The sequence below is a fragment of the Mugil cephalus genome, chromosome 11, assembly GCF_022458985.1.
Source record: "Mugil cephalus isolate CIBA_MC_2020 chromosome 11, CIBA_Mcephalus_1.1, whole genome shotgun sequence".
Lineage (NCBI taxonomy): Eukaryota > Metazoa > Chordata > Actinopteri > Mugiliformes > Mugilidae > Mugil > Mugil cephalus.
This window is the reverse complement of record NC_061780.1, coordinates 19,377,528-19,398,007: the sequence shown is the minus strand read 5'-3', so window position 1 is coordinate 19,398,007 and position 20,480 is coordinate 19,377,528. Positions and strand designations below refer to the sequence as shown.

The window sequence follows — 20,480 nt, the reverse complement described above, 5'->3', positions numbered from 1 at the left end:
AAAAATACTAATGGTGTTAAGATAATAATAAAAAAAAAATGTATGCTTTCAATTATGCTTAACTAGGACACTAAACAAATTACCTGGCTGTATAGCCATATAGCGTAGTTTACCTTAGCCTAGCCTGGTTTAAGACAAGAGGTGGGAAATTACGTATTCTGGACAAACATCTAACATTTTACAGTCGTTGGAAAAAAAGTTGGGTAAATCTTTTAAATTAGTGCCAAGCAATAGTAAAAAAGCATTTCCAAAAAAACACCAATAAAGGAATGACTTTAATAAGGACTTGTATTTTCATTCTGAGAGACTTAAGCATTTCTCATTCTAAGTCTAATGTACAATTTAAAACGAAATGTTTCTGAAGCGCGCTATTTGGTTTCCTAACCGCTACAGTTAACCCGGCAGAAATGTCCATGACAACAGGCTGCGGAGCCGGTGTTTATCACCATGGGAGACTGCGTTAATTTCCATGGAAACGAGTTTAATTGAGGGGAGCGGAGATTAGAAGAGCTGTAACTGATGCTGGTGTAAAAACGCATGCTTGTTCCGCTGTTGTCTCAACAGCTTCAATACATGTCCAAGTCTTAGAGAGTGAAAAAATAATGGATACAGAGCACAGAAAAAAAGGGATACTTCAGCGTTGTAAAATATGGAGGGCTGGTTTTGACCACAAACTGGAACCAAGGAAACACTACACACCGTGGGAGCCAGTTTTGTCCAGGAAATTGCTGAGGTTGAACAAGGTGTTTCTAGATGCCAGGAACTGGAGGAATCTCTGTAGGAGAGAACAAATACACAGCATTATTTCCTCCAATATCTCAGAGGAGCCATTCAGCACTCTACAAGACTCTACAAACAATTCGGGCGTGATTCTATAATGGTATCATTTTTATAGGCGACTGAAACAAACTAAAAAAACAGTGGCGCCTCCATGAGTGGGAGGATGTGAATACACACAGGACAAATGGAGGGGACCGCGACAAAGAGTATAAAACTAATAGATTCCAGTGACACGCATGCATATTCAACCCCTTAGATCTAGTGCCCAGATAACACAAGTTATAGCACAGACATCAAAGAGACCATTTGTGAAATGTGTGTGCTCAAGGGTTATTGCATCCCATTGTGGCTTATGGCAACACTTACCCTTTCTCCCTGACACCTGCTGTGTTGCCTACAAAGGTTAATGCTGTTATCTTCCTGTTGCCTAATCTCTTATGCTTTCTGTCAGCGCATGCTGAGGTTGCTAATCCCTCCCCACTCCATAATAATAAATAGAAAATAAACAAATGGAAAAAGTAGGCAAGTAGAAATACAACAGGCACACATTTATTCCTTTTCTTTTGTCTCGTCTGCAATTCAGTAGCAGCTTGGGGGTCGGTAAAGGAAGCAGCCATTTATCCCTCACAGTTATCTCTCGTTGTCCATCCAGAGCCTGAGCCTTTTTTCAGCTGTCAGGACACACAAACGGGTCAGGGGGTCAGGACCAAGTCAGTCCCTTAGCTATTTCCATGACTCCCTTTGAGGCAAAGTTTGTGAGATTGTGTTTGATTTTCTTCCCTTATTTTCTTTTTGTGATAAACATCCAAAGCCAACAAAAGTTTCAAATATTGAAATTGAGTTTTCTCTTGAAATCCCCTCTATCCAACTTTCATTTGTTGTCAAGGTGACAGATGAGTGACTCAAAACTAGCAGTGGTGTGACCAGAGAACATCGTACACAGTACGACGGCAACCACAAGGAAACATTAGCCACAATCTTTGTTCGTATACCACTTACACCAAATGGAGAGCAGCTCGTCAATGCATTCTCCAAAGACCCCAATCGCACTCACAGCTCATTCGAGGGCAAAAACGTAATGTGCATACTCTCTGCTGGAACTACAAACAGTGGTATGGTAAAATGCATTGTTCAAATACATGGCCTCACCTCATTCCCATGCACCATCATGTGGTGTGTGGTGATCAGGGCTTTAAAAACCACCACCCAGCTTGCGTTGCCGGCCCTCTCCATCAGCGTGTCGGCCATCTGGGGGACGTTCACATTGGTGTCCTGTGTGGCCTGGATCAGGTCTGAGGAGCAAAGAGGAGAAGAGGAACAGGAGGTCAGGTGTTAGATATGAGGAAGGGGTTTGCAGCAAGTTACTTCAAGTAACGATGAGTAAAACGGCTGCAGGGACAGAGGAGAAAGATGGACAGATGAAAAACGTGTGAGAAAATATATGGGATGATTCAGCATCTAGGCCTTGCTAAATTTCACATTTTTTAATTAACCCTATGCAGTCCCCTTAATAGTGTTTCTTTAAATATGCAAAACACCTGGAAATGGAATGAGAAGTGCTTCAGACTCAGACCCGCTCAGATTAATTTCAAAATACTGTCACTTTTATGAAGGAAACTGTGTCACCCATTAACCAAATTTTTCCTTTCAACACCACCTTCTTGGGTCATTTTACCAAACTAATTACAAGTATTATGAGATATGACAGGTGTTCCGTGGCCCGACATCTGTCTAATGTAAAACGTCCATTTAGTAAGTGGTATCTGCCCAAGAGAAAGGAGCTGCTTGAAATGGATTTAGATGAGGGTTTCACATTATGCCACAATTGCCTGGTATGAGTCACACTGGCTGCTGCTTTGTTTCGCTTCTGCAGGCAGTCAGTAATAGCAGCACAGGCAGGAAGAGAGGGAGTTCAATATTCCACAGCAGAGAGACGCAGAGAGAAAAAACAGGATGGCAAGAGGTGCATGTTATCTATAGAGTTACACCAATCAGGCATGACATTATGACCACCTCCTATTCCTTCTTAAAACCGTGGTCTACTGTAGGTCTCCCTTGAGCCTCCAAAACAGTTGTAACTCAATGAATGGACATGAGAATAGTCATGTGGTGTCTGGGTTGAAGGGAGGGGGTCTCTGTGGATCGGGCGTCTTCCAGTGAATCCCACGGATACTTGATGAGTTTGGGATCTAGTGAATTTGGAGACCTGGTCTAGGTGGGTGGTACATCCGAGTGCCAGGACCATATTATGTAAATCACAGGTGAATCAATGAATATTTTAGCAATGGACCAAATTGGCTACGGATAATGTGAGTGAGAAAATAATGAAAAATCTAAAAGTTATTTCCCGACTCTCTGGTTCCCCTCAGCTCTGCAGAATCTTTTAATGCCTCAGTGTTCACAGCCATAATCAATCTGGTTCCCATAAAAAAAAGTTCTGATGAGGTAGTTACAAGCTGCCGATCCAGATCCAGAACGTACTGTAGTCGAGTATTTACCAGCTCAAGAACCACACATTTCCTCTAGGACTTGGTAGAAACCAAAACAAAGCTAATAGAAAAGCAGATATGGAATAGCAACGCCGGTCCAAATCAGTGTTGTTGTTCCTACATGTTTGCTAATTGCATGATTAGGTTACACAGCATGTTCTTATGCCCCTTTAATGGCCTGAAAATTAATTAATGCGGCTTGTTCAGGGCATATCATGAAAACAGATATTCATCATTACAAGAATTCCAGCTAACTGCTGTAAGCCCCGTGTTATTGTAGCACTAATTAAAGGAAAGTGGACTAAAAGCTTTCTTATACCCAATTAATTGAGACCACTCTACTACAACGTTCCCTTCCTGCCGTTTATCAGCATCTGAGAGGTAACGGTCCTCTGTGAAGGACATGTGTTCACTGGCTGATAGGAGAGCTGACTGCAATGGCAAACCTTGGATCCTATCTCCAGAGACAGCGTGAGGAAATAAGTAGGTGGGTATGCAAAGGGATGGACGGACAGAAAGAATGGGAAACATGACCGGCGTCAGTTTGAAAGCCTTGATTTTTGCGGAACGATTGTGAGGGTTGAAGCCTGTGATTTATTAAAAGTGTCATATCCAGGTCTGCACACTTACCGACAGCAGACTGAGAGGCAGTTGAGAGGTGTCAATTGAATTTTCCTCCCTGGCGTTATGTAGATATATTTATATACGGCAGTACGCCTCATATGAAGTGCACGTCACATGCGGGGCCAGCACCAATAATGACATGGGGAACGAGCGATAGGTATGAAGGAGGACTTTTGTGACGTTGTACTTTTTCACTGAGGGCAGTGACTTCCCTGTGACCTGGACATGCTCAACGGAGTGACTAAACGTGTGTTACTAAGCGACTGAATATAGTTCCCCAGAAATATAGTACTCGGTGAAACATTAAGCTATCAGAAACCTAGCTGGCCATATAATATAAAGTATATATTTGTGAGGTATTTTTACAGATTTGCTTCTTAGAGGAAGGTGCTCACAGCAAAGGCGGCTCCGCTGACAGGTCTCACTCTATGTGCCACGTCCTGCTCATCTGTGTTACGCATGACACATTCCTCTTTGTGGCATCGACACTGTTTACAAGACAGTTTAGACCGCATTAGTCTATTTTGACCTTGTCTCGTGGCTATGAGATGATAAGTCTAACAAAATGAAACTGCATCAAGATAGCCTGGGGGGGGCAGGCTGGAAATCACATACGAAATATTTGTGGAGGCAAGTTGGTCTGTTGTCGGACCTGATTATGCCCCCGGTAAAGATGTGCAGGGGCAGTCACGTCATGCGGGAAGTGGGATGGAATAACAGTCAGGTAGTCAGACACGTCATCTGAGCACCACAGAGTCGAATAAATTTACAACAAAACAGCTCTGAGTGGTTGTCGTTCTATCTAATTGTGTGCAGAGATATATTTTTCTCTATAAAGGTTGAAACGTCCCACATAATGAAATCTAAATGGTGTATTACACCGGACTCATTCTAATTGGGTCGGGCTAATAACATGACAATCTGACAAAGAAGGATATGACGTACAGTATGTGGTTGACTAACTGACAAAAAAAGCTTATTTGTCTTATCTTTGTTGCAGATTTTGTGAAGCAAAGAGAACTTTACAACAAAATAATCCCCATTCTGAATGATTTATGTGTTGCAGGTTTAAAGGAAACTCAGCTCACAGAGTCTCTTTACTGAGATCTATTGAACATCTTTGAAATGAAAGAATTGTCTTGTTCTCGTGGAGACATCTAATAACTGAGCTCGAGGCAATGATTTATTTTTGAATTTGAATTCAAATTTGAATTTCAAGGTCGTTTTGCCTTTTGACGGTCTCCTGGTCTCCTCTCGCTTCCTTCCGCTGTTCATGTCCTCCTCTCCAGTAGTAAAGCAGCGAGCACACAGATGCACAAATACACAGCCCCTACAGGTCTGATGAGTCAGCAGCCTGCATCATCCTACGCTCTTCATCACTCTGTCTGTCTGTTTCTCTGCCTGTCTCTCTGCATTTCCTTTTGTCAGGGTCTGTGTTACTGTAAAAAGTAATAAAAAGCTACTACGAATTAAAAAAACCCCTGTCTCATATCTCCTGTATGACATAACCGTGGCATGATTTTCAAGATCTGACAAACGGCCTCCAACGAGGAACCGAGATAAGTTGATTTGAAAATGTGTTAGGAAATATTCAGGTGCGCAGCAGCAGCAGAAGCGAATCCTAATCATGCAGCGAGAGGGAAACGTTGTTCTGATTGAGATGCTGGGCAACAATTCAGCAGGAACTCTCGACTCACCGGCTCCCCCCACCTTCCTTCTCAATTATTCATATGCGTGAGTGTGACTAAGACGGAAAGGCGCAGAGAAACCTACCGTGGATGTAGCCGAACGCCAGCACATGCTGAGAACCTGACTATCATTCTGACTGTCATTAGCACGGTTCGATCCATTGCACAGTTGCTAGTACTTCTGATGCATGTTAAAACAGGCAACGGCTGCACTTGACAAGACGGACAGATTATAAAATAGTACCCTGGAGCTGGTTTTCACTATTTAGGTTGAGCAACGACTATAAAACCAGAAAGCAAATAACTCAGCAGCTTTCAGTTACTGTTTGTGTGTTTTCTAATACCAAACTCCCAGATAATATTTCTATTTGTGGGTTTGCGACACAGATCCCATATTTGGGATTTGAGCCACGGGCACTGATTACTACCATTAACCACTGGCATGCTTACATCATGTCAGCATTTACAATGCCACCATCGGTGTCTTAATTCTGAGATACTGTCCAGTGAAACTATGCAGCATGCCACAGGGTATACGCCCATCAGGGATAGCATTTCTAATATTGTGTATCTCTCCCTCGTGCCTCCAAAACAGTTCTGACTTATCAGAGAATGGATATGGGTTTCCTGAGAGTGTCCTGTGGGGCCTCTACGGATCAGGCTTCCCACAGATACTTGATCAGTTTGGGATGTAATGGATTTGGAGGCCAGGTCAACACCTTGTGGGAGGCTGCATCCTGCTGGGGATGGCTAATGCCATCATGGAGTGTCACTGGTTGTTCTGGTCTAAGTGGGTGGCACATGTCTGAGTAACATCCACACAAATGCCAGGTCCAAATGTTTCCCAGTAGAACACTATATTGTCACAAGATGGTTAACATTATTTATTTCTCCTGTCAGTGGTCATGATGTTGTGGCTGATCTGTGGACATCCCAATATAACAAAATAGAAACGAACTGCTTTTCACATTGTATTTGTATTACTCGAGTATGTCTAGGTTGTGGTTACACGTGCAACGGCAGATCTGTTAATGAAGTCATTCCAGTCCACGGTATGTAATGGGAAAATCGCTCACAGAGCATAAGATAAGATCAAAGCAGATGCAAGTACTGACATCAGAGCAACCAGAGCTGAAGAAGCCATGTGACGCCGGGCCTCAACAAAATGCCTGGCGGGAATGTCGGAACAGAATGAGCTGCCACTGGAAAAGTGTCGACGCTGAACCACTGAGAGTAATTGCAGAGTGAGTCCATCCAGCTACATAAGCTGTGATTACAGCAATTGTGACATCTGGACTTACACTTACAGAGGTCTGCAGCACTAGTGTTGACCAGTTACGTGTGAGTGCATAAATCTGTTTTTCCATCAGATATGAATGTCGCAAAGTTCCAAAAAAGTTGTTAAAGCCAAAGATGAGGCTGATTGTCTATTTCACCGTGACCCCAGCACAACATTTCATCACAAAGCTCGTGTCCTTCTTTTAAAGCCTGGGGAATATTGTGCTGCTAGTCAAGGTTAATCGTGACGAGAGGTTTACAATAGCCTCTGCACAACTCCACACATTTCAAACAGTAGGACACACATGCACTCTAACCAACGTCCACAAAGACACAGCCTGTTCTGATATCTTTCACAACCAGAGCACCTGAGGTGCAAAAGGGAAGAGAACCACCGGTCTCACACGTTCACGTTCATACACAGTCTCTGCATGTGGTGACAAAACAAGGAGATCACGAACAAGGTGCACAAATACGCACTGAAAATCCACACCAAAAATATATCGTCTGGTGATCAATACCGAATAAGTGGCATGAAACGCATTGTGTGTGTCAGTACGTCCGAAGGCAAACCGCCATGCATCACAGCGCACACACGGAACACCCGCCTCTTCCTCTTTATAGATTAATTTTTACAAATGTACACGCACCATTTGGGGACCGGCCAAGGTGGTTTCCTAGGCAACAGGCTACCATATTTGCAGCGGCAGCGAGGAGTAAAATTCTGCTGTGTGAAGATGGGAAATCATCAGAAATCATCATGACAGCGGCCATCTAGCCAGAGCCAGATGTGTGTCATGAGTCACAGCCTGGACTCGTACAAAGACACGCCATTATCCACCATATAACCTCCATGACGAGCTTTTAAGGTGTTTTCCGCCTGTTGTCATATTTGGTGGACGGGAAATCCATATTTGAACGACAAACACGAGGACGGGTTGATTCAGTAAAATCTCAGTGTCAGTGTAACAGTGCAGAGCGTGATACGAGCCATGCTGCACGAGAGCGTCTTGTTGAGCTACAAATGAATGGACCATGAAAGAACGCAGCTTATTTATAGCTCCGCTCACCCCTCGAGCAACACACGGGGGAAGGGAGAGGAGAAGAAAAAAAAAAATACCCAGAATGCACTGTACCCCGTCGTAAGCACGGCACCAATGCGGTGTGGCAGCCAAACAAAGAGTGAGCCACCGGGATCCAGATACGGTGGAGGCTGGATGTGACATCTGAGGGAGAAACTGCCGACCCACACGGAGCTGCCACAACTGCTGGTGGATACAGATAGCAGCGCTGCGTTGTATTCATACGATGACATTTAACTCGTGGGTTGTGGGTGGTGGTTTGGTCTGGTTGGCTTCCACACTGCCCGTGAGTTAAAAAACGAAAGAAAATCCCAACATCACCCTGTTTCCTGATTACCCATAACACTTTTTTCCTTCCTCAATAATGTGTTAGAGAGAGTTGTTTGATTTGGTAGGTTTTATGCAACAAAATACCCAAGAACAATGCAGTCAAGTTGTGAACCTAATACTGTGAATAATGCCACACACCTTCAAGCACTGCTAGATATGAAAGCACAATAGCTGCTGTTGAAAGTACTGCTACACTACTACATAGGTGTAGTTGTAATTTAAATGAAAATCCTGACGCCTGTCACCGTATAAAGCAGCAAAAAAAGTTTGAAGAGGGAGGCTGGTGTTTCTAGTTTAAGTAATTGGCGAAAAGCTTTAGCATGTTTAGAAAAAATGTGGCGTGAGTTAGCATGTACCTGACTGGTAATCTAGACGTTCACATCACGGCATGTAATCAGGAGGCATGAGACAAATGTTTGAAAATGAACCTGTGCAATGTGTCTGTGTTCTCAGTGTCCAGGTCATGGTATGCCCACAAAAACATTATTTAAACCAAAGGCAAGGTTTTTTGAAGCCAACCATTCCCAATATCTTACCCCATTTGGGTAATAAAACAGAATCAAAACAGATACCTCCACCAATAGATAAGTGTCCGGTCATTGTCCAAAGAAGCTGAAACAAGGGGCAACTGGACTTGCAGGGTCTCATAAATGCAGTTCACCACTCATCCAAGTGGCTTCATCAATTCTAAGAGAGCAGAGGTGAGTCGAGTTTAAGTAGGAACACCTGTGGGTGCTGCTCTTTAGACCAGATACTTAGTGAGTTTCTGAAGGCAACATCGTCTTTTAGAATTGAAACTTCTTGCGTGAGTAGTAGAATATCTTGTAATAGCTTCATCTTGCCCTATTTCAGCTTTGTTTTTGTTTAGTTTTTTGTCTGTAGTTAACAGACTCCACAGTACCAAATACAGCTTTATCCATTGCCATAACACTGTTCATCTTGGCTCATCAAATAATCATCCAAACAGACTTTTTGTAAACACTGAGATGCTCTTGTGAACTATTATCACTGATTTAATCATCTTCTAACTGCTCTAATTGTACTTTCTAATTCTATTAGTAATTGTCTGTCTGGCCACAACATGTGCTTAAAAACTACCGATGCAAGAAAGACAAAAAGCAAAAACAAAATACAAAGACTAAAAAACAAAACATAAACTTCCATTATACTTATTCTCTTATTCTGTCCACCTCAGTCTTCCCTAAAGAAAATCCATAGCCTGAGTATTGTGGATTATTCTGCTCCAAGAGAGATTCACAGGACAGACAGAGCAAGGCTGAATCAAATACTCTCTTTTTTTTTTTCGACTGGATTGCTGGATTTATTTTCTTGACATATCTGTGTGAGATTAAAGCTCTGCTTGTGTTTTGACAAGCTTAGACTGATCTGGACCAGCTCTGCCCAATTGAAATCTGATCAGCTTTGACTGATTTGAGTATCTAAGATAAGATATCCGCGTATGGATTATGTTAGCGTTGTTAGATTACACCTGTGAGAGCGTTCCTCATCCCATGCAGACCTCCAACATTCTCTACATCTCTTCACCACCATCAGTGTGTAGACCCACAAGTGGGTTTGTTTGCAAATCATGGCCTTACTTACTACCACAAAATCTCTATTGAGTCTAAGACTAACACTCCATTGTGCATGTTGTTAAATAACATCTTTACAGCTGGAGAGACACTCTTAGGAGTATTCACTTCATTCAGAATAGATGTCTATCCTGCATGAAGTGAATACTCCTAAGAGTGTCTCTCCAGTTACTGCATGAGTTATCAACCCCCCCCCAAAAAGCAACCAAGAAAATTAAATTCAGGTCAGGACCTGCAACAATCTCTGCTGGGCAACAGCTGCTGTTTGTGACTAACATATGGGAAAAGTAAACGGGAAAAGTATGTATCTCAGTTTTGTCAGAAAGAACCTGCATGGTTCCTTGACATTCAGATGAAGGCCAATTCTGAAACATAAAAGTGAAATGCTAAAACCAATATGCAATACGTCCTCAAGCTACATCAGCCTAGTCACAGTTTTAGCTGGAGGGATCTATTACCAGGGCAAAATGGAAGACTATTTGGTGAGAGTTTGCCTTCAACCAGTTTTGTTCATTCTTTATATTATATTGAGTGTCAGCAGCATTACAAAATCTGCCTAGGGCCATGTTCATGATGATGACAATTTACAAAGATTCATCTAAAAGTGACATGGATACGCTACCTCTGTCTGAAACCAAAAACCCTGATGTTCCTACAAATGTTCTTCAGTAAATCTGCCACCGTCACTGTATAAAATACACGCCAGGACGGATTTGACTGAGACTGGGGTAATTCTCTAAATTCATCAATGATCTTCTGAATGAAGGAGGTAGATTTGTTCGGGACCTCATGCAGATTGCCCAGGAGACTTTATGGAAAGACATAAATATAAAACGTAAGACATAAAACATCCAAAGCGTATACCAAAAACTTCCCACGGGACCCTTTTCTATTTGGTGACTCACTCAGAGGGGGGAACACTTTCTTGTGACGCTTTGCTTTTTTATTGCAAAGTCGGGTCCTGAGGCCAAACTCAGCAGTCAGAGAGAGTAATAAAACAGCAGGAAACCCTAGCCTCCCTGCATTATTGATTTGCAGTCGGAGTATACACATGCCCCTTTAGCGTTTGAGCTGCTGGAAAGGCTTCTGCTGTTTACCTGGATATGAGCACAAAGGGCTGTTTACCTGCATCCTGCTCTGGGAGCATTCAGCCCGTTTAAATACCATAAATTGCAGCACGCGTAGAACTGGATGAAATATTAATGTATTTATCCTCAGGCCTCCAGGCTCAAGGGCATTGTGACATCCATAAAACATACAGTGGGTGTAAGAAAGAGGACTGGGGGACACTCATGTTAGTCACTCATGCAGTGGGAGGTACTAAGAAAGGAAAAGGGAATCAATTTGAATCAACTGCTCAGATTTAGACTAGATAATGGTTTGATAGCAGCCGTGTGGGGGATCCTTGACCCAGGTCATTAATCTGCACACACAGTCCACCTCCCACACACTGTTTAACATCAGAGCAACATTCTGGGGCTTTCTGAGGCACCCGCTGTGAGAGCACTGCAGTGCATGCCAAGTCTTCTCAACGACCTCCCTATCATCTTTTTTTATATATATATATATATATATATACTTGCAATAAAGAACGGGCTAAACAAAGTATGCACCCTAAGTATCTAAAAAGTACATCAATTTATAAACACTTGTGTGGATGATGCAGACCTTTTAACGCAGCACAAGTGGTAACCGGAGACCTTACAACTAAATTTTTTTGCCCCACTGTAGTATGTCAGTGTTATTTCCAGGTATGAATCGATATCTGTACTAGTATCGGGTATCGGCACTACGCTCATGCTCTCATAGTTGCATTTGTAAGGCAACTTCAATACAAATACCACTTCACGGCCTCGCAGGTAGGGAGCGGTTAGCAGGCTCAGAGAGGTGTTTCAGATGAAGCATATAAGCATGCTCCCACCTAAAAAACATTCGGACGCAGCTCAACAAGCCTGTAAGACTTCAGCAAGATGGGTTGACTCAGCAAAACAGAGAGTACTTTGTGTTAGTAGCATATCGCATGATAATACAGACTTACGTAGAGCTTTAAGGATGTAGGACCTCTGGAAAAGACGCTGTATGATACCTGTCTGTACTGTTTAAGGAGTTAACCAGAAAAGTGAGCTCCTCTGATTCTTTGGCATACGATGTGTTTTCTGCTGTGTCAAAGATTCAGAGATTAATGGCGAAAGACAGAGCGATGTGGACGATGACATCAAAAGACAAATACGCAAAAGGGCTCACAAGAGGATCAGGGTGAAGAGGACAATAATGACGGTTGATGCGAAAGCAAACCTATTTGTGTTGTTCTTTCTAAAACAGGAAAACTGGTAAATCAAAAACAAGCTGGTGGACCATGGAGGTTTGATGAGAGGAAAATAATCTGCGTGGTGAGGATAAGCCTCAGTATCACTGCAGAGCGATTCAAGAATGTTCTCTAGATGCTTATGTTGTCAGTGATCAAGAAGACTTCACGAAGACAGCCTCAGACGATTCACAACCAGACACAAAAAAACACACCGGTGGAGCTGTAGAATAAAGTTCTAGAGAATAAAATGACAATATATCAGAACGACGGAACAAAAGTGAAGTGAAAAAACTGAAAGGAACAACAGCTCATGAGTCCCGGCAGACTGGCATCAAGGCTCGTACGCTGCTGGCACACTGGCATTTATGGATGATATCACTGCAGATGGAAGCGACGGGATGAATGTAACCAGCACGGCAGTACCTCTGCTGCTACTGAGACAACTGCATTTTTACTTTTTGAAAACTGTAAAAACTGGAACAAAGACACCATTTAAATGCTGTGCTAAACATGAAGATAATGCTACGAAAAAAACGAACCTAATTATCAAACTGAACTTTTTATTCTACCATGGTTCATAACCTTCTTAGAGTATATTTACACTGTATCTGCCCCCACCAGCATCAACATTCAATTTACTGAATTCTGACAACGGAAGCCTGTCATCGTTACTACCCATTAAAAGGCTCAACTCCTAACTCTGAGCCATTGTACACATCCGGTAAGTTAATACATGAAGCAAAAACTTAAAACAAATGATGCTAACAAATGCTAACAGAGGTGTGGTTTTCCAGCAGTTTAAACTTAACTAATCCCTTGTGATCCAACTTTAAAGAACATAACAGTTTTAGCTTCAGTTTGTGAGCTGAAGCAACTATTCTAGCTCATGTGACTGTGTACATGAAATATAACATCTTAGATAATGAGCCTTAGAAGGGCTGGAAGGGGACATGTTTGTCCTTGTGACAGAGGCTAGCTTTTATGCTAAGCAACCTAGCTGTACTAAGCTAACCTGCTAAGCTAACCTTGCTGCACCCACCATCATGTTTACTGAGCAGATAATACAGTCCTCATTTAAACAGTGTGAAATGCAACAAGAGGATTAATAAGGCTGCTATTTTTTTCCATGCAGAGCTACATAATTTTCAAGTACATCTTGTAAAAAGATTTCAAAAGATCAACCTCACTCACTACTTTGAAGTACAGATTGTGCTCCTCCAGGCTGTATTCAAAGGTGTGTAATGAAAAAAAAAGCGATTTTATTTGGCACTGGGGTGAGTCAAATTGAATTCTTAGCATGTAAATTAACACAGGTGAGTCTAAAAGACCATCACGAAGGCCCCCGGAGCCCCACCCCCATTCCGCCTTCCTTTCCGCCTGATTCTCAAATGTGGTAACACATTGACGGTGACTCATGTTGTGGTAACAGCACCATAGCAGCCAAAGGGGACTCAGCACGCTGTTTATGTTTCTCGCCGCGGACCCTCCTGCTTTCTCCCCTATGTCAACACACACACAGACACTCGTCAGCACACACACGCACATAGCAGGTTATATTATCCTGGGTTCGCTCCGAGCTGAGCATAATCGCATCTCTGTGTTAAAAAAAAAACTGTTAATTGGAGAGACTAGATTTAGAGTGGCAGCAGAGCTGGTGTTAATTACGGCGGCAGACGCAAGAAACTGAGCCGTGACGCTTTTCAACAACATTTCAACAATGCGCGGACGTAAAGGGGTGCCGTAGATTTTCTAAAACATAACCTTCAAGCAATAAAGCTGTCCAAACTCTCTGCTGAACTCTCAGTGGGAGGATATTGAGAGGTTAGGGCAATACGAGGAGCAGCAGATAAAAATGGAGGCTATTAGAAGAAGCAGGAGTAGTGGAGCCTGTCTACGGAAACAGAGCCATCTTCATTTGGCAGACATTCAAATCCTGTTACGCTAGTCGCTTAGCTGTTTCCCTCTGGACCACAGATACCCTGAAAGTCCTCTGATCCGTGCGCTAGCTCTTTGAGAAAGGCCTCACTTGTTACCCAGGCAAACCAGAAACATGACGACTACTCACGAAGCCTAAACACTGACGAAGAAAAAAAGAAATGAAGTAATCATTCGGTAACTGTTGCTTTAGCTTAGGAAGAAAGCCGAACAAAGATTGGCCTGCAGACACAGCAGAATTGAAGCATGAAAAATAAATGATATTCAATCAATCTAGCATGACAGAACCGCCACAGCATCTTAAACACCAGAGTGAAATACGGTATCATTTCCCCTTTCAATCACCAATTTCTAATCATAGTATTTCAGTAACAGTTGTGTCTGGCTCTCGCCTCACTGTGTCACACGAGTGTCGTGGACATGGCATGCCACACTCCACCGTGAACCCCTGAGTCGAGTGTGTGTCTGCCAGCATGACAGATGGTGACGATGCCGCACCAAGATAATTCAAAGGAAGATACTCGAACACCGAACAACCCAAATATAAAGGTGTTTGATGTGATTATTTTTTCTTACTTGTATGCTATAACATAATTACAGCGAATATTGCTGGAATCATACTACACACTAGACACTGCAGAGTAGAACTCATTGTTTTTCGAGTCTTCTTCTTCACTGGTACACCAGCCTGCACTTGGATATCTAGATGTGCATTTCATTCAGTGTCTTTAATTTACACTGCAGATGTTCCCTTTACCATATGGCACAAAATATAATGTTAATACTACACATAAGCTTTTGGATTTCATGTAGCAAACAAATTGAACAACCAATCTTCTTAAAGATGGTCTCCATTGTTCACAGTAATAATCTAACGCCTTCAGAACCTTAGCCCATTGAGTCACTTGACTCACAGCTGCACCTCCTCCTCAGCAGAACCCTGCCAGTGCCCAGCAAACAAAGACGCCCCATTGGATCCACACTCAAGTCCTTTTTTACTGGGATGCTGCCAGAGGCTTTACAAGCACCTTTTTGTGAACGTGCACGCGCAAGCATAAACATCCACGCAGCCAGTGAAAGATATCAAGATTTTCCTGTAAAAAAAAAAATAAATAAATAAAAAAACACTGAGCATGTGGGGTGTCGGGCAATCTGTGCTGCTGCCTGAGCTCTAATCCTTTAAGAGTTTAGAAGATGTCCGATCTGTATCACAGTCATCTGTCAGACACTCAAAATAAACGCCACTAGCATCTAAAGGTTCTTGCTAAACCTACAGGGACACACATTAACTGTGACACTATTATTTATATTATCTAGCTTCTATAAAGTCATCAGTTTATGGAGTAAAGACACAAGCCGTTCGGTCTCAGTTATTAGGTTGCTTCTAAGGTATGAAATAAGGGATATGAGCCTCAGGGTGGTGTTTCTATCTGGAGCTTTAGGATCGCAGCGTGAGGCGGTTACTGGCCTGGATGTCTCTTGAACCAGACCAACACACATTTGTCCATCACTGGAACAATCCATGAGAGATATTTTTAGACCACAGCTACCAACAAGAATCCCTTTCACAATTCAACTAGTTTGCCTTTTTTAAAAGAAAATCTTTATTTGACACAGTGAAGTCAAATACAGTGTTTTGCGCAGGGTGGAGCTTTGATAACAGACAGACGGACTACATTATCTAATTGAGGTTTTTAACTGACTGGTGGACAGTGAGGTAAAACCAAGATAAGAGATATCTTTCAGTTATTTTAATTGGTCTGTTGCAGGCGAACTGAAGAGCAGCTCTTTGGATTAAGACTCACAAGCCCTTAAAGACTTTGATACGCCAGAGAATTAAGTGAATCTCTTTCCAGCATCTTAATATCATGGAAATACGCAAATGACTCAAAATATACTAGATGTATGTGTGGTTGATAGAGTGTACACAATATACAGTAGCTGCACCTCCTCCTCTGCACAAGCCTGTCCATGCCTAGCAAATAAAGACACCCTGTTGGATCTATACTCAATAATAATATAAAATGTGGCCATCAAACTGTTAACAGAATTTAAGTCTGGTTTATTTGGATTGGATTATGAGTCGTGTTTCAAGCAAGCATTTATGACTATGCCGCTATTTCTGTCTTCTTCTCTTCTGTCAATCAACGCATAAAACAGTTTCAGTATCCTTTGACAGTTATGAGCTAAACAGACAGAATCATGGAACAGGAAAGACCTTGCCAAATTTTTAATAATTAGCTTTTTCTTATATTTTCAATTAATTTCTAAAAGTTCCGCGGTTAACCAACAATGAAAGCAAAATTAACCAGCAACATGATGCTTGTGGTTTTCAGCCAATAAGCTAATGAGCGAGGCAGGAAAGTAAGATTTAACATTAGCTGTGATGTTAGTTTTGACATAAAATGTTACACTGGATAAAATAAACTTTAAGAGCTAATCAAAGACAATGACACCTACCAGTTTTACAGTTTTTGGTCAATTATCTAGTATTAGCAGCCTTGAATCCAAGATAGCAATATAGCAATTGATCATTTTCCTACCATCATTCGTCTGAATTAATCTAAACGATTCCAACAAGGATTCTGTGATTCTCATGAATTTCCTTAATAAAAAGAAGGGCATGTTACTTGCTTTGTACGTTGTCCATTAAAGCAACGCTGATGCGAGAATGGAGGCAGTTCCAGCATGAACAGCATCATAAATGTGATAATCCAACACTGTGTCAGTTAGATGTAACAGTTACCACTAAAACATTAACACTGACAAGGTGTTCAGCAAATGGGTCAACTGGGCTGATTTCTCCTTCTGAGTTTGACTTTACAAACTTGTAAACTTCCTTTCCCTCTGTGACCAAACCCTGACCTCCGAAGTCCAAAGACTCACTTCCTTCATCACTTCTTCTTCTCTGCTCTTGCCACAATTCGATTTATCTCATTTTGTTGCTAATGCATCCTAATGCTTTGTCACAGTTCATGTAGTATGCTCCTGGAATTGCAATGTTGATAGAAAGTTTTAGCATTGAGCATGAACGATGCTAGCTTCAAGTAAAGGAGGTTTCTCTGCAGTACACAGATGTCACCCTGTACTATTTGTAACAAAACAAATGTGTTTTACTGTGTTTGTTTTCTTTTCTTCTACTTCTTCTTTTCTTTATTACACTGCCTAAAAGTTACTTTAACAGCTTAGCACTGCTAGCTTAAAAACACCCTTGTTTCTAGCAACTAAGCTAACAAGGGGTTGCTGCTAAGTTGCTAAGGGCTGGGCACGGGCGCAGTTTCATTGCTATGAATGTTCTGCTATATTAGTTCACTGTCAAATATGAGTTCACATTTTTTTAAAAAATCTAAAAATTATTTGAATAGCTAATGCAACCATGAATATATGCTAAACTGCTAGCCGTATTCCACTGGTGCACGAATTGAAGTGTTTGCTGTCAGTGGACGTCCTGCTTCTGCCTGTATTTTATTACAAGTGAATGTATTTTTGTGTGTTCAGTATTGTTTTAAGACCTTTTGTGCCACTTAGCAAGGGAACTAGAGGAGGCAGTTATGTAAACTGACATTCTGCTTTATCATTTTCCTCTTCTCTGCCGCCTGGAGTCACGTCACCACGTTCATGAGATCAACACGAGTGACCCCCTTGCTGACATTTTCAGCAATGGCGGAGGGCATGTGACTTTCTTCTCTGGTTGATGGTGTGTTAATACATTTATGTGTAACTATTTTTTTTCTTTTTATAATAGCCTACATTTTACGGAAATGTTTATATCCTCAGCTGCCTCGTCTTGTCATCATGCCTTTGCATTTTGCTCGTGAGCTTGCTAAACTGTTAGCCTCCGTGGGTTCTAGTTGTCAGCGGTTGCCCAGCAGCTGTGTTCTCACGGCTTACAGATCTTGTTACCACTTGAAGGCCATTTCACATTCACAACTTCACATGCCGTGACCACCAGCTTACGAGTATTAGCTTCTTTTGGACTCATTTTCACATATCTATAGGAGGAGTTTCACAGAGTCAGTCTGTAAACCTGAGGACATAACCAATATGTTCAGGTAGACACAAAAGTAGCCTAGGCTAGAAGGTGTTTTGAAAACCCCCAATGAGGTTCTGGGTGATGCTGCTTCCATGTGCAGAAGAAATCCTTCAAGCCTTCGATGAACTGACGTTCACTGTTATATAATGTGTGCATTCATTTTAGTCAACATCATGTATAGACATCCTGCCTATGAGTAAACAGGGGCCTATTAAACCCTTTCCGAATAGTTTATAGCCCTTCTCTCTCTCTCTTTTGAAATTGAATTGGCACCCCTCCTCCATCCTCCCACTTCCTCCTAAGGACAAAGCAATAAATCAACTAATTGCACAGAGAGAGAGACAAAAAAAAAACACTGATATAGCTGGGTGTGTCACACATTTTTTTTTTTTTTTTTTGCTCCAGCACTGAGAAATTCTGTTTAGCAGCAACAACTCCACTTTTAACATTTTCAATTATGCATTCACTAGCATGAAAGGCAGCATGGAATAGGACGGTCTCCAGTCAAGGGGATTTAAGTACCTGGTACATGGCTTGGTGGTTTGCCTCTGGCTCATCTACCCACCACGATGGGGAAAGAAGCCCTGCTGTAAATAGGCAATAAGTGTGGTTTGTTCAATTAAGGCTAAAATGAAAGTGGCGGCGGGGACTTGAGCAGTGTATGTATGAGTGCGTGCATACACAAGAGCACATAGTGTGGCTGGATGGATGCCTCCAAGTGCATTACACAGGAGGAGAGGATGGAGAGGGGAGTGGACTGGCATCATGGCTGTGGTGCATGGCCTATATGCACGAGCAGGAGGATGGATGGAGGGTCACAAAGACACAGATAGATAGATAGATAGATAGATAGATAGATAGATAGATAGATAGATAGATAGATAGATGTACTCACATTCCAGGTGCTTTTTCTTTGGAGCTGTCTGCTCATGTGTGGTGGCTTTACACACAGCTCGGGACACCTCGGACCCCGTCAGGGTGTACTGAGCCGCGGCGATGCGGTCCGTTAGCGTCTGCCCCGACATCTTCTGTCCTCCGAGCTCGATTACCAAGCGTCCGATATGGTCCTACCCCCCCAACACGCACACACACACACTCACACTCACTGAAATGAGCGAGCAGCCTCAGTAATCCCAGCCGAACCCTCGAAGACCACCACGGCCGCACAGCGCCGGAGAGAAACGGTGGCACACTTCCTAAAGAATGGCAATTGATTGGAGTTGCATAACAGCTGGAAGTGTCTGATTCAGCACCGCTGGACGTGCATGTGTTTCTGGAACAATCATGAGCTGACTTTCTTCCCAGTAGGCCACTATCTTTTGATAGTTACAGGCTAAATAAGCGCAGCCCCCCAACGGGAAAGTCCTTGTCGAGATTTTTACGTGTGTGTATATATATTACCGGCTTTTGCTTATATTTCCGAAAAATTTGTCACTGTTTTATCGTCGCCTAGCCGCCCTTAAAAAACCGTCCTCTCCGGATGATGCTCGTTGCTGCCTCCCCCCTCCTTCTCTGCAGCCTCCTGGATAATCCTCACCACCACCACAACTGCCACCAGCTCCGACAGTCCGTGTGTTATCAGCGGGGCGTGTAGGCGAACATCAAGCCTTTGCTGGCATCATCATCATCATCATCATCATCCCCACCATCCAGCGCAGCGGTTACTCTCTCCTCCTCCGCCACTGATTCCTCTCTGCTGAGCCCCGGCGTCTTTGCCCCGGAGATGTGCGCTTCGAACCGGGTCGTCGGATGGCGGCGTTTTCGGCGGATTTACGTCCTGCGTGTTTATTTAATTATTAATTATTTATATTTTTTTCAACACGCCCTGCCCCCCTCCCTCTCCGGAGTCAGGTGACGCAGCGTTTGCCAACCCCGACGCATCGCCTACCATCGCGAGAGCTCAGAATGGGACGAGAAAAAAAACGACGCGTGTGGACGTAAAGGGGCGAACAACGCTACTCTACAGCCAAGCTTGACGCTCGCCGTGCTGCTTCTATATACTATGAAGGTCATACGAAGCGTGCAGCTGCAGGGAACACCGATCTCCATCATCACTAGACTCAAAACAACAGCCAATCAGGACGCGGGGGAGTGTTTCATCAGCGCGTGTCTCTGTCCATGGTGCTGATCTGCAATCTTCCTCAGCATCATGTACCATTTCCATTGTAAGCTAACGTAATATTTTTTACCTTTGCTACATTTCAGATTTCTGAGTTCAGATCGTCACACGAAATATAATTTATTTCCACATTAAATAACAAGAATGTGGATTTTTTTTTTCTTGAAGTAGCTATATATTAATAAGGTTACATTATGACCACCTAATATTGTCTAGGTGTCC

General features: G+C 42.6%; 1 protein-coding gene across 12 annotated transcripts in view; it reads right to left on the bottom strand.

Annotated features, from left to right (window-relative positions):
• The window catches only part of snap91a (synaptosome associated protein 91a), a 43,401-nt gene extending 23,487 nt beyond the window's left edge, over positions 1-19,914 (bottom strand). For 4 of the 12 annotated variants that reach the window (XM_047599491.1, XM_047599492.1, XM_047599496.1 and 1 more), the window contains exons 1-3: positions 19,035-19,913; positions 1,930-2,072; positions 700-775 (exon numbers count right to left, since the gene is read on the bottom strand). In XM_047599491.1, coding sequence (XP_047455447.1) covers positions 700-775; positions 1,930-2,072; positions 19,035-19,164 — 349 coding nt within the window. In that variant the 5' untranslated portion in view covers positions 19,165-19,913. Of the gene's footprint in view, positions 1-699; positions 776-1,929; positions 2,073-19,034 lie in introns of all 12 variants that reach the window. The other 8 variants (XM_047599495.1, XM_047599497.1, XM_047599493.1 and 5 more) reach the window with 3 other exon arrangements.
• Positions 19,915-20,480: the final 566 nt, after the last annotated feature.